Source organism: Excalfactoria chinensis, chromosome 3, assembly GCF_039878825.1.
Source record: "Excalfactoria chinensis isolate bCotChi1 chromosome 3, bCotChi1.hap2, whole genome shotgun sequence".
Taxonomy (NCBI): Eukaryota; Metazoa; Chordata; class Aves; order Galliformes; family Phasianidae; genus Excalfactoria; species Excalfactoria chinensis.
Genome location: NC_092827.1, coordinates 27,282,437 through 27,301,361, shown reverse-complemented (window position 1 = coordinate 27,301,361; position 18,925 = coordinate 27,282,437). Strand labels below are relative to the sequence as shown.

Genomic DNA, 18,925 nt, shown 5'->3' with positions numbered 1-18,925 from the left:
ACTTCTCCAACATACAAAATACTCACGAGAAATCAGATCATTATTCCTTTCCAAAAATATTTACATTTTGATGCGTGCTTTCAAAACAAGCATTCTTTTGTATAAAAGCTCAGGCCATGTAACATCGGTAATGTCAAATTACATCTGGCACATGAGCTTTCTGAGTATAAACATAACTGAAACACAAACTTATGAGCAAAATGATTCCTTATTCCCTGCTGAAGCTGTGCATTTGATACAATTAATGCTTTAGATTCAGACTCAAACTGTACAGTTAAAGAAATCTGTTTATGAAAAGACATATTTAAATACATAAACAAACAGAAAAACATATCTAAAACCTCTGCACCATATAGCCACTTGTTTACCTGTCCCTGAATGCAATGTATGGAGCAGAAACTGAAGAAACCCCGCAAACATAGCAGCATCAGCAAGAGAATGGTTAAAAAAGAACAACTGGCATCGAGTTGTTTGCAAAATGCAGTCTGCAACCGTAGCAAAGCCAAAACGCTATCAAAAATCCACTCCAGTGTGAAGGAGATGATATTAAAAAAAAAAGAAGCTCCTAAGGTCCTTGCGTCCCGATCCTAAGCCAAATTTTTCTGCAGCGTCAAACATTCAGCACTGGTGACACCAAACAAGGCTACGAGAGCTCTTGTCATCCAAACAGATTTCTGCAGTGGAGTGCAAGCATCGATTACTGCATTAGTTCATACATGCTCACTGCAGCGATGAGGAGATTCAGTCTCCAGAAACAGCTAATGGTTTCAGGAATCCAGAATTAACAATTCATTAGGAAACAAAGCAGGAAAAAAAAAAAACAGAGTTCCTTCCTCTCCGGGTAGAATAGGGAAGAAGTTTCTTAGTGTTTTTTGAAGCCAATGGTAGCCACAAGCTCAGGAATCAATACCACTGCTGCAGTTATTTATATTCAGCAGTGGTGCGCTGAACAAGTTTTAATGAACTGCATAAATGAAGCAATCAGATGGCTGCCTTAAGTTACATAAAAATTCTCAAGCTGTAGCTTTACTCTCAAAAAATGCAATGGTCCATGACAAGTATTACTGCATCTTTTTAGAAATAAATGGAATGTTTTAATACTTCTCTTACATAATGTGTGCATGAAATATATATATATATGTATGTATGCATATTCTAAATTAAAAAAACAAAGAACACCAATAATAGTATGTTGATTTCTAAATTACATATTCAAAATAAAACAGAAAACTACAACACGTATCCCAGCATACAGGGGAAAGATTAGAGATCAGATAACTACAAATAATAAAATTTGCTAGAAAATTTGATCTAACTTAATCATATCCAAATCCTAATGCAATGAACTTATTTTCTGACCAGAAACAGATTTCCACGGTGAAAATATTTTTCAGTAGCATATTTAGATACTGTACAACAACAACCAATAAGCTAACTGTTCAGAAACCACAGTGGAGAAAGAAAAACATGATGAACTAACATATTTAAAACTCTCTGCAAAGAGAAACTTGTAATGGATAAAATATAAATACTTAATCTAATTAGAGTTTACAATTATTTAATCTTTAGATATATATATATCTCCAACTATGAATAAAAATATGCTTTTAGTGAAGTAGATTTCCTGTAATTTTGGATCAGAACCAAGTTACTGAATACTGCCTTTCACACACATTCCGATAGCAACAGAAACAGCTGATCTACCAAGTGACTGCTGACTTTCAGTGTCTCAGCACAGCATTAGCAGGACAATGCTGTTTGCATTGCATTTTCACTGTTAGGAAATGACACTTCTGAGGAAGAAAATAGACAGTCTTTACACATTACAAAGATGACCATCTGGACATCAACTGGCCAGGGAACAGACGTACAGCTTCCTTGTAAAGCTGAAGAGCATTTATTGCAAAAGGAACAAGAGACAGACCATGTTGAGTGGTCAGCGCTACCCCAGCACACACCACTCTCCCACTGACCCTCCAATGTTTCTCCTTGAAGAATCTCCTACTCTTTGGGCCAGCACTAAGGCTTCACTTCATTTTCAAAAGAACATGCCATGCCTGGATTCTGAATGCTCTCTTCTCTCATGCATCTACCACAACAGATGAAAAAACAGACGCAAAATGTTTCATAGAATCACAAAACATCCCAAACTGGAAGAGACCCAAAATCATTGAGTCAAACACCCATTCCCACACAGCACCACCCAAAATCAAACCCTATGTCTGTCTGAGAGCATTGTCCAAACACTGATGGAACTCCAGCAGCACAGGGATGTGCCCACCACTCTCTGGTGCAGAACCATTCTCTGATCCCCAGCTACCCCTTCCCTGGCATGGCTCTGTGCCGTTCCCTCAGGCCCTGTCGCTGTCACAGACTGTGCTACCCTTCCGCTTGCTGTGAGGAGCTGCAGCTGCCATGAGACATCCCTCAGCTCCTCTGCCCTGGGCTCAACACACCAAGGGAGCTCAGTGCTCCTCATACTTATTGCTTTCTAGATGCTTCATCTTCTTAGCTCTCCTTTGGATGCTCTCTGTTTTTATATCCATCTTTTATACTGCAGTGCCCAAAACTGCACGCACTGCAATGCCATCGCTCCCCTCACCCAGCCAGCAGCTCTGGACCCGATGCACCCAGTTGGCCCTTTTGCTGCTAGGACATAGTGCTGACCTTGATTCAATTTACCATTAACTTTACCCTAAAATCTCAAATCTCAAATCTTTTAAGAGAGAACTCCATGGGATTTCTTTTCTGACTTTTTTTAATTGTCATTTTCATATCATGCACACATTTGCAGGAAAGTAGCTATGAGCACAAGAAGGACAAGAAGATGACTAAAACCCACCAGCATGGCTTTATGAAAGGCAATTCACTCACCCCTAACCAACATGACTTGTTTCTGTGGTGAGATAACTGGACCTGAAGACAAGGGTAACAGCACTTGCTTAACCTAACTGTAGCAAAACTTTCAACCAGCTTTATCCTTGTCACTGTATCAGAGAGAGATGGATTGGTAGGGGAAATATAAGGTGGCTGGAAAGCTGAAGCACTTGACCTAATCAATGACAGACAAAAATATTAAGTTCAACTGGTCGCAAAATGATAGTGATATAAAAAATTACCACGACAAAGATTTCTTGGGAGGAATCAAGCCTGTGCTTTGCTCAGCTAGCAGTACTTCAAACCACAAAATGTACTTCTGGGATCACAGAAAACTTGGGTGTTACTTAGGATGCACTTTAGCAAAATACAACTTTTCAAAGACAATTACTGAGCACTTATCATTTAAAATAGTGTTTTCTTACATATATGCAAATATATATATACATACATATCCAAAAATGTTTTTGTGCTGCTTCTACATTTTACTTTTCAACATTGTTTAGCGTGTCAACCAAAGCCTAAGAAGAGGGATGACTGTGATGAAAAAGACAAATAGCTCCTAAGCCAACGTCTGCACCCCAAACACCCACCATGCTTGTTAGAGTACATCAGTGTTTCTTTCAATTCAGATACATGTGTATTCTGTTTATACACTTAGCCATATGACAAAAAATGCACCAAAGTAGAAACAATGCAGTCACATCAACAGGGCACATGATGGAGCTACTAAGTTTGGCTGTTTATTTCGCTTTAGATAAATCAATGTCATGCTGTCATTACTCCATGGCTTTTAGTTCAAATTCACTTTTAGTTCAAACTCTGATCTGAACCAATTCAAGCGGAAGCAAAGGAACTTAGCAACTGTTCAGCAATATCACAGAAATCTCACTGATGCAGTAGCCTAGACCTGTGCTATCTAACTTTCATGAGCCAGTAATATTGCAATACATCTCAGTTACCTAATCTACAAAAAAAAAAAATCCAACAGCATCTTCTCGGACTGATCATTTTTATAATCCTCCTTGACTGAGGAGGAACTATGACAATAACTGTTGCAATGTCAGAATTACAGACTTCTGTCTAGTGGACTTCCTCTGACATCACAGGATGATGAATTATCTTCAATATAAAAAAGAGATTTTGTGAAGTATCTGTTTTTTCTTTCTGATGAGGACAATACTTAACTTAAAATACCTATAAAGGATCTGCTATATAGTCTTTTTCAGCCAAAGGTCTTCTTAACCTAACCCTAATTCAAACTGTTTGCTTATTCATCCTACTGCCAATGGAAAACAGATGCTTTCAGGTAAATGGAAACTGGTATGTATATACCAACTTTCTAATTTGCTGAGCAATAGTGATGCCAACTTTAACTATTATTTTTAAGCTGTTCTTTTACAGCCTCCATAGAGACAGACTTCTCCCAACTCTTGAGTATTACAGCATGGTGAATGTAAAAGACACACATTCAAAGTCTCTTCCCTGCCTGAAAGGTAAACTGGAATGAAGTGTTGGTAGGAAGCGTTGTTATGGCAAACCTACTTTTGACAGCTGTGCTCAGGTACAGGCTTGAGCTCATTAAAATGGACTGCCAATTCAATGTTACAAACTGCAAGAAGAGAAGACAAGTGTCTAACTTGCACTTGAATTTGCCTGCCCAAGGAGGAACCACAGCAAAAGGCAGTATCTTCAGCAAACTTGGGCTCCAGCAAAAAAAGATTTGGCCGATAGCAGTAATGTCATTATAGCTTCTGATGAGTGTCAGCCGCAGCACCCTACCAACATTCCTTAACACAATTCCATTTCCCATTGCAAAATACAAGAAAAGTTAATGCTGGTCCTGAAATTATTCATGTGCAGGCTATGGCTGAACAGGTGTACAGACATGGGTGAAAGACATCTAGGGATCACTAGTTCTCTTTTATCCAGTTCAGGACAAGTCTGACAACTTAATTTACATTCCCTCATTTTCTTTCAGATTTCTCCCATATCCTTTAATTCTAAAAATTTCAGATTTAAACCTAGAAATTAGAGCAGCATTACCATATGTACTGATCTCATTTTGAAAGACCTCTATGTAATAAATTGCATTTTCATTACTAATGAAATTTTATATATCAATCAACCAAACAAATATTCAACACATCTGTAAGCTGGGCTAAACACTGAGCATGTTTTTTGCTTAAGCATTTGCTTAACGTTTAAGCAGAAAATTCGTTCCTAATCCTCATAGCAACTTTTTAGGTCAAAGTAAGATTAGGCCCACCATAGTGCATACAACTGATGTTCTAACAATAAGCCCTAAGTTAATACCATTATTGGTTGTGGGTTTATTTTGTTTTTGTTGCTACTGTTTTAAAACAAGAGCAAGATGCTTATAGAGAAGAATTTTAAAAGACTCGAAGTCTAAATGCAAATGATGAAATTGTTGTTTAAAAAAAAAAAAAAACAACACTAACAAAAATTAATGTCTTCTGAAGTGCCTCCTTTAGAGTGGCCTGGAGGAAGAGCCACTCCCTAAGGCTTCTTTGGCAGTGAGATGTAAAACTGGGTAATGGAACAGATTAATCAACTTTTTGTACAGCTGATCTGAGAGCATCTTATCAGTGGGAGAAGAGCCCACAGCAGCTGAACCTACTCCTAAGAGTCCATTTCCATTCCAGTTGTCAGGGGGCAGTTCTGTCCTTCCACAAGCTCTGCTTTTCAGTACTACTGGCAACTCCATATGCCTGCCCCAAGAGAGATAACTAAAGCTACCTGGGCACAGTGACAAGGCTCACTGAGTTTACATAAAAACTGGCAGAAACTGTGAAGACTGGGAATAATCTTTATCTATTTGAATTTGAGTTTATGAGTTATTTTTACAGGCTTTGTTTTATCTCTAAGTGCAAGTCATTCCTACCCCATATTTTACATAAAGCCTGAGCTCATAGAGAACATCACATTGTCTGTTATCTCAGGAGTTTTGATGTAAGCTTACAGAAGTTCACAAACTTCTTACAGAAAACTAGCTAAAATGCTTTACCAGGAAAATTCAGTCGCATATCTGCTGCAACACTGCCAGTAATATGGCTATGTATCTCAGTGAAGCATTGGGACCTTTTTTTCCAGTTATGTTCGGCTTATTTCATTTGTATACGCATGCATGCACTTTATTTAATTGCAAGTACCCAGAACAGATTTCTCACTGCCCAACACTAATTTAATAAGCACTTATTTTTAATGGCTATGGAGGTATAAGTAATTTCAGCTACTCAAAAGTACAGACTACTAAATGCATTGAATAAGTTTTACACTGACCAAAATTCTAAAACTAGAGCTATATTGTAGTTTCATTAAAATCTGAATTAGATATAGATTTGGTTTCACATGGACCAGAACATAAACTGGAACTAACTTCTAAGAACTAGTGATCTCCATAGCAAGAGTATTTTACTTGAAGTTAAAGCTCAGTCACAGATTCAAACAAATTCTACTCACTTTAAAACGTCATGCCCAACTCTGCCAGTGAACAGATGTAAAAATACACCAGCAGATGTTACAGTAGGACTTGACTTGCCTACATTACAGACTTAAAATACCTACGTGAAAATACTTGGCTGAGAACATTTAAAACCAGCCTCCTCTTCTCCACAGCCCTTCAGAGACGCTTTCCCTTAGCCCATTTATACTCCCTGTTTGCATGTCCTACTTTGAGTGCCAACATCATAGAAGAAGAACTTGGTGGGGCAAGGATTGGATTTCTGCTCCCCTTCCTCCAGGAGCATCCCAGGCACAAAGCCCCACTGCAGACTTCACAAGGTTGCAAGTACACAAAATAAGTTTTATTTAGGTTCCTTCCAGTTTGCAACCAACACCTGAGTATGAAGCTTACTTTCAAGCCTCAGCCACATGAACAAAATGCACATTTAAGCAAATAGGAAAAAATTACTATGCAAAATGTAGATGTATTACACCCATTTACATATAAGCACATGAGCAGTTTTCAGCATCTCCTCACACTGTCCCAAACTCCAGCACTATTTCATCTTCAGCTCTCAAAGACTACATGACAAAAGTCAAAAACATCTCATGTAGCTACAATGGGATAAAAAGTTAAGCACAACTTTGTCAGCACACAAATCTGTTAGTTCTGCAGGTTATTTTTTCTAAACTCAGAAGAATACGGCTTTCATTCACTTTTCACCAAATCTAATTAGAACTCTGCATGGATGACATTAGGCAGAAGATGTTCTGTTTTAAAATTAGGTCTGGATTGCATTTGTAATTGTCTGGTTTATATGATCCCAATAAGTCTTCAAAGGGAGTACAAATGCAGTTTATATTTTCTAAGAGGGCTCCTTTTGCCTTCCCAGTCTGGTGTTGTCATAGGAAACTCAGTGCACCTAATGCTCAACTATTATGGATTTAAGAATAAGAATTCCTACAGCCTGTATTAATAATAAGATAAAAATGATTAATCAGCAAACACTAATAACGTCTTTTAAAGGGTGAAGCATTTTTTAAAAGGAAATTTGAGATAACCTTTTTGGTTATCCTCCCTGCCTGTTTTAAACTGGGGAGCTCAGATCCAGATACAGTACTCTAAATGTGACCTCACTAGGACAGAGTAGAGGAAGATCAGCTCCCTTTACACGCTGGCCACACACTTTTCCTAATGCATCCAGGATACTGCTGACCTTCCCAGCCACAAGGGCACACTGCTAGCTCATAGCCAACTTGTTCCCCACCAGGATCCTCAGTCCTTTACCACAGAGCTCCTCTCCAGAGGTCATCCCCAACCTGTACTGATGCATGGAGTTATTTCTCCCCAGGTGCAAGACAACACTTGCTCATCAGGTCCCTCCCTGCACAACTCTCCATTCCATCCTGGTCTTGTTGAACGGTAGCGTAGCCTTCCAATGTATTGGCCAATGGGAAATAGAAAAAATGCTATGTATCCTTTTGAGTCCTCCACTAAAAATACAAAATTGCACTGGATTGTCAAAGATATTTATTTTCTGGAAAGTAGAGGTAATTTTGAAGAAATCTATATTAAATTATGAGTGATGTACTTGTTAAATTACACTTTTGGAGGGCTCTTTATGCTCAGAAGACAAGCTAATGCAAAGACTATTTTGTGAAGAATTAAAGTAGTTGGATAAAAATTGTGAAGTCTCCCACATCATATCCAACTCATCTCAAAAATGAAAACTAAAACCTGCAGTTAGCATGCATCGGGAAATAAATCTCACAGCTGAGTTTCTAAATCATTTCATCTAATACTGTTTGTTATCTGTTATCTGTTCAGCTTCTACAAAAACAACTATGAACTGTATTACATATTTGACCAAATGGCTTGTACTGAAAAAGGGAAAAATAATAATAATAATAATTATTATTAAAAAAAAATCATTATAGAATCATGGAATCACAGAATGGCTTGAGTTGGAGGGGACCTCGAGGATCATCACATTCCAATTCCGTGCCATATGCAGTGCTGCTAGCCATTAGTTTAGGTACTAGATCACATTGCCCAGGGCCCCATCCAACCTTGCTTTAAACACCTCCTGGGCTGGGAAATTCACAATCTCTCTGGGCAACAAATTCCAGCACTTCGCCACTCTCTCAGTTAAAAACTTCCCCAACATCTGACCTAAGCTTTTCCTCCTTGTCCTATTACTATCTCCACAAGTAAAAACTAGATTTCTCTCCTGCTTATAAACTCCTTTTAAATACTGGGAGGCCTCAATGAGGTCTTCCCACAGCTTTCTCTTCTCCAGGCTGAACAAGCCCAGTTCCTTCAGCCTGTCTTCATAAGAGAGCTGCTACAACTCCTAGATTATTTTCATGGCTCTCCTCTGCACCCTCTCCAACAGCTTCACATCTTTCCTGCACTGTGGACCCTAGACCTGGATACGGTACTCGAGATGCAACCTCATGAGGGCAGAGTATATGACTTAGATGAGAGGATGGAGTCCAGACCCTCCAGGGCTTACAAAATAAGGAGCTACAACTAAGGACCTGTGCACTAACTCTCAGCAAAGCACTAATGGAATGGTGGATGAAATTCTGCTTTAATTATGCTGTCAAATCACAGGGGATGGGTTTCTGATCTCAGTTATAATAGTGGTATTTTTTTCATTATTTTGCGTCTTCTTTTAATAACTACTGAGGATTTTTATTTTTTTTTTAATTTTACTTTAAGATAGTAAAAGATTTCCAAAAGATTTTCTTAGTTAATAAGAATGTCCTGCCTTTCCATCTGTCCTTACAAGATACTGCAGGTTATTTCAAGTACTGATAAAAATTTAATTCTAAAAATAATTAGATAACCATACTACCAAAAAATGTTCCTGCTTTCTCATTTCTAGTCACACTGCGTAGCTCTTCTTCGGTACTACCATCACTTCTTTTACAGTTATAACAAGAACAGGACCAATTGAGCAAAAAGCAAACAAAAAACATGACACCTTTACATCACGCCTAATAAATGTAAAGATATCCTTCTGGTACTACTGCATTGCATACACCCACACCCACACACAGGGATCTCTGTGGGTCCCTAGTTCAAATCCCTTTGCTTAAAGTGGGGTCAATTAGCACAAACAAGAATAGGTTGCTCAAAGCCTTCTACATTTAGGCTTTGAGTAACTCCAAGGATTCAAACTCCACAACATTTCTGAACACTCTTCACATGCAAAATGCATTGCTGTTGTTTTCTTTTGTTTTGCTTTCTTTAGGTTTTTGGTGTTTTATTTTGTTGTTGTTGTTGTTTTGTTTTTTCCCTTTCTTTCTGTTTTTTAAGATGTGAGTGGATTAAGATTTCATGGGCAAGTTCACCACCTCTGCTCCTCAAAAATGAGCAGAAAAGCAAGCTTCCCTATTTTGAATGGAAAAGTTTGTACTTATAGTTAAACAAACAGTTATTCAGACGGGGTGGAAAACAGATGTCTCCTTATATGCATACAAGGGATATCAGGAGACTACAACATCAGATAAAGACAGACAGACAGATTAGCATATCTGAATCAAAGACATGCCAGGATATAAAGGGGAATGCAGATATGCCATTGGCATTTTGAGTATGAACACCTGCAGAAACCTTTCAAGTTACAAACACAGATAGATAAAGAGCTACCAGCTACCAGCTCCAAAGACACAGAAAGTATTCAGCTCCACATAACATCACTTAAAGACAAGCTACTGTTATAAGCGAGACAGCAATCTATCACAGCCTTTTCTGGTGATCCTTATTTTATCTACTCACCATTCATGAATTTGATTAACTTCTTTAGCAAGAAGAAAGCCTTTGCTTAAAAGTATGCAGTGGACTATACCAAACCCTTACTGCTGAGTGCAACCAGCAACAGATAAAGTCTAACTGAAGTAACAGAACATAGACGTACTTGTATACTTCAGATCAAAATCATCTAGACAGCAGGTTTGGTAATTCTCTTTCCTGTATAAAACTCTCTGTGCTTCACAGTCTATCGTTGTTAACAGCCAACTGAAAGATCTTTGATATTTTAAAAAACATCTTAAAATGTCTCATACCTTAAAACAGAAGTATGAGTAAGGTTATGATACTTTACAATGTTCTCAGATTGTTACAGAACTCATCTTCAACTTCTACTGATTTCAAAGAAAGTTATTCTGCATACAGGCAAAAGGATAAAGCAATGACCAACAGTACAAATGTCATCAACAGAATAAACTACAACTCTTGAACTCTAACAGTTCTTGCTAAAGAGGGAAGAAAATTAGAAGCACTCATCAGTTCATGCTACTATGTAACAACCTCATCTAAAAATGCAAAAGGAAACATTGCAAACCAAATTAAACAGGTATAAGAGACTTCTCAGCTGAAAAAAAAAGCAACCAAAACACCAGGAAGGGGAGAAACAAAGGTGTATGTTCAAAATGAGGCAAAAGAGAGAGTAAAATACAGCTGTTGTTTTCTGGTTTGTTCTCTTTTTTTTTTTTTTTTTTTTTCCCCAAAACCATGGCCATGTGCATAATATATATAAAGGTCCTTACCTTTTTCACTGACACTTTCACTTTCTATCTCCACATCTTCACAGCTAGTATATTCTGGTGTTGATGCCCCTTCTTCCTCTGAGCTACTAACTGACATCTGCCTTTTCTTTCCGCCTCTTTTTGCTCTATGAGGCTTTGGAGGGGATGGCCGCACTGATTCCGACTGGTCAGAGCTAAGGGAATCATTCCTTAGCATGGTCTCCATTTTCTCCCGCTTTGCTTTTCGCATGAGAATAGCAGAGCTAGGATCAAGGCGGCTCTGTTTTTTAAAGGTATCGTGGTTCTTGTATTCTACGTGTTCTATGGGAACTGGACTATGCCTGGGAGTTGGTGGACTATGATTAGTTAATTGTTTAGAAACAGAAATTCTTACATCACCTGTTCTGTCTATAGAGTACGACCTCTGAGTTTCCACAAGAGATTTTCTGTCCTGAGTTCCCTGTAATTGTGAGCGTTTTCCTAAGTTATTCTCAGGTACCTCCGCTTCCTCCATTTCTGTGTGTGGCAAAGCTACATCACTGTGTCTTCTCTCATGCCGCGCTTTAGAAACCTTGGCATGCATGCGCATTTGCTGTTCCTCAGGATGTGGTTTAACAGGATATCTTGCCAGATTGGGGTCACTCCTGTACCGAGTATGATATTCATCTTCCTTCCTTTGCTTTTCATCATCAGGCACTTTGCCTTCCTCAAGTTTTTCTGGCAAGTCAGGATAGTCCTGTGACTTCCCTTTTTCCAGTCTTCTATTTTCATGCCTTTCTTTACGTTCCCTATCATCTGCTGGTCCTTCTTTTTGAAGTGAGGTTTTTGGCACACGCTTACGCTCACTCTTTACAACTTTGCCATTCTGATCTGAAACCAACGTCTTCTTCCTGCAATGAAAAGGGAATACGGTAATTTGAAAAATTTAATGCACAAAAAGAATACTTGCATAAAATACTGCAATATACATACAGCAATATGCCATATTTTTATGAACCCACACCAAGTCAAAGCCAAAAGGACTTATTTTGTGGCACTGAGTCTTCCTTTCCTCTTACCTTCCACACTGATACATTTTCAGATTACATATCACAGATTTTCCACAGATGTACCCTATGGGACAGGCAGAGTTGGATATGAACCCAGTTAAGCCTGTCTCCTTTTTCCCTCCATCGCCTTCTTCCTTGGCAATATGTTGGCTCATCACCAATGGTCTCCATTCAAAAACACTGGACTTCCTTTGAAAGTGTCAGTAAAAGGTAGAGAACATTGCTATTGCATTATTAACACAACCGTCTCATTTTTGGATAGCAAAGCAGAAATAGAAAGCCTTTTGATGCATACGTGTCCTTCAAGTGTACAATGACTTCTCTGAGGCCTTTTCTCAACTTCAGGGAAAAAAGAGTAAACAGAATAAGGGGAGAGCATCAGGTACTGGTTTCCATTTTACCTATGCATAGCCCTCACTGGAGTTTTGCTCCTGTTAAACTGGCACTGATCTCACCTACACAATAGGTTACTGGCCATTCTTCCTCATTCATTCTTCAGCTTGAAAAGCTATGGAAAAAATGATCAATTTTTTGATCCAAGGGAGAATCTACCACAGCAGAATCTTATTTTGTTGCCACAGGGATCCTCATAATTTGCTCCGTCATCTGGCAGTCAGCAACCAAAAGAGCAGCGAGTGATTCATCACATTATCCTCCCTTCATTTGAACTTCCTTGCCCAGTTCATTACAACCAGTGCAGATCAGGAATTTACTCATTTAGAAACTTAAAATACAGAATCATAGAATCATTTGAGTCACAAGGGACTTTAAAGGCCATCTAGTCCTTCTCACCTGCAGTGAACACGGACACCTACAGCTACATCAAGGCACATAGAGCCCCATCTATCCTGACCTTGAATAGGACAGGGCATCCACCAGTACTCTGGGCAACCTGTTCACGTGTCTCACCAGCCTTATTGTAAAAAACATTTTCCTCATATCCAATCTAAATCTCCCCTCTTTTAGTTTGAAACCATTTCCCCTTGTTCTATTACAGCAGACCCCTGCTAAAGAGTCTATGCCCTTTTTTCTTATAGTCCACACCTTTATAATACATAATAGTTTCTTCTGGTTGGTTTCAGTTTTTCTTGCAACTTACTCTGACTTCAAGATAGTGCAATTACTGTTCATCATGAATGTTCAATATTCAATATTAAAAGTGTATGCCAAAGTATCCTTAAAAAAACACATATTTACTTTCTCTCTTACCCTTCATTTCTGTTGCTCAGTAAAAAATAATCACATTTCAGATGATGTATTTGCTTACGTATACTTAATCCTTCCCGGTAAGTGAATCAGTTTGTCCTTGCATGGCTCTAGACTCACATACAGACCAGCCAAAAGCCCTGTGTAATATTGTGGCACCAGTATCTATAACTGTGAGGCTCTGCAAAGGCAGAAAAAGCCTTACCTCTCTCTTGGAGGCTCACTTCTAGACCTTGATGAAACTTGCTTTTGGTCCAGGCCCATAGCTGGCTGTGATACTTCAGCTCCTTTCCTCCGGTCGGATTGAACGCTGGAAGGAGAGATCTCCTGTGATGAGGCAGCTGCTGTGCTTAAAGGAGTCTGTGATCTTGACCTCTCTTGAAGCCTGGCTTTCTTTTCTCTTGGTGCATCGGAGCTTGCACCAGTTGCCGTATCACTCAGTGTTCCATCCTGGCTGGGTGATGGCTGTGGTCCACTTCCAAAAAACCACGCTCCGGATTTTGTTAAGATTTCTTGTTGCTTTCGACATAAATTGCATACCCACATAACCTAGTTAAAGACAACAAGAAGTGTCAGTGCAGCTATCCCTCAAGACCCAGGAGCAAATGCTTGCTCTGTCATGGTCAGCTACAGCTTCCCCATTCCTCTAAACTGATGAGGTTTGTGCTCATGCCAGTGCTCAAACATGCTTCTCCAAGCGCTACCTGCACTGGCCAGAGCCAAGCATCTTACAGGCACATGCTCTGCAAGCTTCTCCAAAATATGCTGTCAATATATGCCAGTATAGCAACCCTCCTCAGCCCAGCCCTAGCTCCCTTGATTCAGAGTGGTTGTATTCTGGCTATGGCAAGGACTACCAGGCTGGGCAAAGCCTGGAACTGGGTGGCAGAGCTTTGCCCAGCTGCTGGTCCATCCACTGCCACAGAAAACTGACACAGCATTTCCCTTTAGTTTTCCTTTGTATCATGTACTATTATTCCATAAATACATCAACATTTACTGCATGTACATTTAGCTATGTCCACAACAGCTACTTACCAAAGATGTAAGGAAGGACCTATATAAAACCTACTAATAGAGAACTGAATGCACCAACAGTATCATATTTTGTACTACTTGAAAATGATCAAAAACCATCTCTCTAATTTACAGTGATAAATCATAAATAAACAAACAAATGAATACCTGACAATCACAATTAAGCTGAGTTCATCAGTGGTGCTGCAGAGGATTTTTGCTTAAGTTTCAGATACACAGGAGCACATACAATAAAGCGAGACTGTACATTTCAGGTCTACATACTGCAGAACACAGTCTTAAATGCAGGAATGAATCTCCGGCAAAAAATAAAAGATTCTTGAGCAGAAGAAAGTCTGGGAATATTTTTTTTTAATAAATGAGACAAAGACAAAAGGAGCTTTTGAGGTAGAAGAACAAAGACAAAATGCATGAAGAATATATGAGGTTGGAATTTTTCAGAAACGAAGATAAAGATGAGAGGGAAAGTTTGAAAACTAAAGAGGAAAATGGAAAAAAAAATTGAGTTGAATGTGGAAAGAAGAAAACGAATGAGTAAAGCTGAGGAAGACAGTATGAAGGATAACAGAAGTTGTACTGAAAGAATATATGTTTAAATTATTTTGTGTCAACAGAGGAATGATACAACTGTGGTAAAATAATACAACACTTACAATGAAAAGGAACAGAAAAAACAATTGTTACAGGGAGGAAACTGCAACAGGACAAAGCTCTGGCAGCAAGCTCTTACCCTTCAGCTTGGAAGGATGTGCATGCCTGCTATGGTAAAACTAAAATTTTAGACATTTAACACATAAAAGATAATGGAGATTTATTTATAAGCACCCTAGAAAAGTCTATCTGTTTCGGTCTGCAGAATACATTACAACTTCCAATGCCATTTCTCTACCGTTTGACCAAATCAAGCTGAGAAGACTCAAACTTTTCCCTGTATCTGGACCCCATTACATTTTTTCTATGTAGGAAGGATAGTAAAATACCAATTTAAAAACTTCAATTATTTTTTTTTTTAAAAGCTACAATTATTCCAGCAAAAAAACAAACAAACAAACAAAAAAACCAACAAAAAAAACATATACCTATATATATATGATATATATATACATATATATACATAAGATATATATAAGACATATGTCTTATGTCAAAAATGGATAGAAAACTCTCATTAGAACAAGAGAAGAAGCAAATTCATCAAAATAAACACTGGTCCTTGAAGAGAAAATGTCCTAATTCCAAAATGTTGCATTTCCTTCCTCTAGAATGCATCTCAAAACAGCAATTCTGGTTATCAAACTGTATCAGCAGAATAGATTTCAGTCTGATATTCTTATTATAGGTATTCAAAATACCAGCAAGGCTTAAATTGAAAAAGAATTCAGATGTAGAAATGCCTTTATAGGCTCTGGAAAAACTGTTATCTCATTAGACAGCAAGTGTGTGCATGCACACACGTTTATGTGTAAAATTTATGTTGGTTCTATAAACTGAAGTCATCAATCAGAAATATGGCATGGCCTGTATTTCACTGACTCAGAGGGAAAGCTGAAAAAGACTTAATAAAAATTTAACAAAGCGAAGCTTGTTAAATAAAATGAAGTGAAATACTCTAATTTTCTTTTATGTGGATGTAAGTATGCACTAGCGCATTAAAGGAGTAACAGACTTCATTTACAATTTAATATATTTTATCATTTAAAATACGTATAAAAGCATGTAATAAATGTCAAAGATAATCATTACTTTACATAATCACTTTGATATTTTAATTAGTTTTACAAAACTACTATGAAATCCAAACACATAGGAACAACCAATGCACAAATATATGCAAATAAACACAATACAGAGAGAAATACTAGACACGTAAGTACAAAAACAAGCATTTTCTTATAGCTGTCTTTAAATACCACAAATTAGACACAAAATACAAACCAGTCACCACAGATTGCACACACAGAATATCGGCATTATACTCACAAGAATCTACACTACCATCCCTCTTTAGGATTCTCTTCAGGACTTAAATAAATGCTATGTTTGCCTTGAGATACATTTGGACCGAAAGAAAAAATAAAAAAGCTTTTCTTTAAAACGAAAAAAAAAAAAAAAAAAGAAAGAAAGAAAAAAAGAAAAAAAAAAAAAAAAAAGAAAAACGAAACCACAAAAGCTGGAGGTGGTATAACAGTTTCAGTGATAAAACTGTATACTGAAAACCATTTCTAGAAATAAAAACCGTATATTGAAAAACATTTTTAGAGAAGTATGTGGAGCAAGCAATTTAGCAGCATGCAGGAATTATATCCTGATTGAATATACTGGGATGTGATCCAAACTAATCTAAACGAAAGCAGGTCTGTGTAATAACTTATCTTAACAATCCACAGATGTTAGGCAACCAAACAAATGCTCTGATGAAGGATTAAAGTTCTCTAATGTGGCTTCTGGGCCTCCATGCAATGCATCAGTAAAATGGTGTTAGATAATTTTCCTCTGGCCTGTCACGTCAAAAGTAGTTTGCTTACTCTTTTCTGGATGGTGAGCTGTAATGTAGCACTATAGTAACTCAATCAAGACACGTATAGCTTCTTTTGTTTTTTGTTATTGGGTTTGTGGCTGGTTTATAGCGTCCTCCCATAAATCAACACATACCCATACATGAAGTGAACCAAGAAAGGGGTGCTCTTCATCCAAAGAGTTCATTTGCATGGCTCAGGAGAAATGTTCATTTGCACTGCATAGCAAAGGGATCTGGGCTTTACTGCTACACAACAGAAACAATGTGGCACATACAGAACTCAGCAGTGGTGGGTCAATTCCCACAGAGATTCACATCAAAAACTTTACAGGCTGCGTGAAAACATGCTAGAGGGATTCCATGCTTGCCTTCAAGTGGAATATGGGTATTTCATTCACAGAAAAAAAATATTCCTCAAACTTACTCTTACAGGTACTGGTGATCCACAATGAGTAGGAACAGTATTCCTGTACTAACACAACATGAAATTCCAACTTGAAAGAGCCCACAGTAAACAATATATACAACCATGCACACAGAGAAAAAGAGCATTTTCAGTTATGAAAATAAGAACACTTTTTTTTATGATTAAATATTTTAAAACTGTATTTTAGAGTGAAGAAAAAGGTTTTGTATTTTTTTCCATATTCTAATCTGGAGACTTCACTCAAACATGCACTGAGAAGCTAAGATTGTGTTAGAAGAGAAACAAATTTTATACCATATTTCTGTGCCTCTTGACAGCCCAAACTCACAATGAAGTTGGAGCAAACTCCCCAAAATCCTTTACCCAAGCCCAGACACTTAGGATGCTTTATTGTGAGTACAATCCTTCACCCCTCATAAGCTCAGAAATGGCAAACTCACAAGTGCACAAACACCCATGCATTCTGCTTCACCTACACATAAGAAATTAGGTATAATTAGGTACACTAGCAGGCCACAAGGTATTCCTTACTGAACCTTCATGCTATCAGAATTATTTTCTTTCTGCAAGATGTCTACACAATGTCTTTTCTGTTTATTACTGTTTTGTGTGTTTCTTTAGCCTCCTTCTTCTATATACTTCTAGAAGACACTAGTCATTTCAAGCAGATCTAATTAGGCAGACCCTCTTCTCAACTACAGACCCCATTAACTTCAGCAGACCTGTGCCACCACCCAACACCACTGCTTTGAAGTCGGAGGGAAGGAACGCTATTAATTTTGTATCATGATACTTTCCATTCATACAATCAAGTTACACTACGTAACACTTCATTTTTCCCAGCTTACAGAAAAGAAGGAGTAAGCAAATCAGTATGCAGCACTGCATTCACCTCTTAGCACACCAAAATGAATTACATAATTAAAAAGTAGCTAAAGGGTTGTAACTCCTACACTCCATGAAAATATAAGGAAATAAAGCTAAGAATCTATTTCAATGCTTACATTCAAAAGTCTAAACTCTAAATAAGCAAACACCTGTATCTTTCTAATGAAAATGTGCTTGTGAAACCAAGCTTTCATCAAATATATGTTTTCAAAATTATATGGGCAGCTGATTACATCTAATGTCTCCCAGTCACTGAAAGCAAAGGTCTTTTCACTACTCTTCTCCCTCTCACTTGCGCTTCTTTCTCCCTATCCTGGTTCATGCTCTCCCTTCCTTGCTTTCATCTTCACAATATCACATAATCCACTGCATTTTCTCCTTTGACTGTTAGCTCAAAGTAACCAGCTGAACTTAAAAACATAGTAGAAATTTATCTGTATTTCTTAGTTTGGTGAATTAATTTGTCACAGGGATCTTTCTCATGGAAGGATATGATGAGCAATTAAAATAATGTAAAAAAATGAGGCAAATGGAGAGAAGGTGTTTCTCCAAGGCAGTGGCTTACTGTCTCTTGGAAAACTACATCTTAAAACATCTCAAATACCAGCACATTATGCTTACACAAACATTTTTGAACACTGAAGCAAAATGACACTAAACACTCTGCACTTATACAAGGCTCATCAAAGCAAGACATTAATGCCTCCTGAATATGATCTCTGGAACACCGCAGCTCAAAAGTCACCAAGAAAACTTAACTGACGAGAAAGTACTAGTGGGCAGAGATCAACAGTAAGTCCTTCTGTCAGTTTACCAGCTCAGGAGCAGACGCAGACCATGTCTGATTTGTTAGTACAAAGGTAGACTAGGAATCTAGATCTTGCTTTTGCTGCAGCCTCTCCTCTGGAACAAGAGTTCAAA

General features: G+C 37.9%; 1 protein-coding gene across 50 annotated transcripts in view; it reads right to left on the bottom strand.

Annotated features, from left to right (window-relative positions):
* The window catches only part of RIMS1 (regulating synaptic membrane exocytosis 1), a 294,338-nt gene that overhangs the window by 133,862 nt on the left and 141,551 nt on the right, over positions 1–18,925 (bottom strand). For 39 of the 50 annotated variants that reach the window (XM_072330750.1, XM_072330751.1, XM_072330720.1 and 36 more), the window contains 2 exons: positions 13,339–13,682; positions 10,900–11,768 (listed from right to left, as the gene is read on the bottom strand). In XM_072330750.1, coding sequence (XP_072186851.1) covers positions 10,900–11,768; positions 13,339–13,682 — 1,213 coding nt within the window. Of the gene's footprint in view, positions 1–368; positions 789–10,899; positions 11,769–13,338; positions 13,683–17,113; positions 17,162–18,925 lie in introns of those variants that run through there. The other 11 variants (XM_072330773.1, XM_072330742.1, XM_072330764.1 and 8 more) reach the window with 7 other exon arrangements.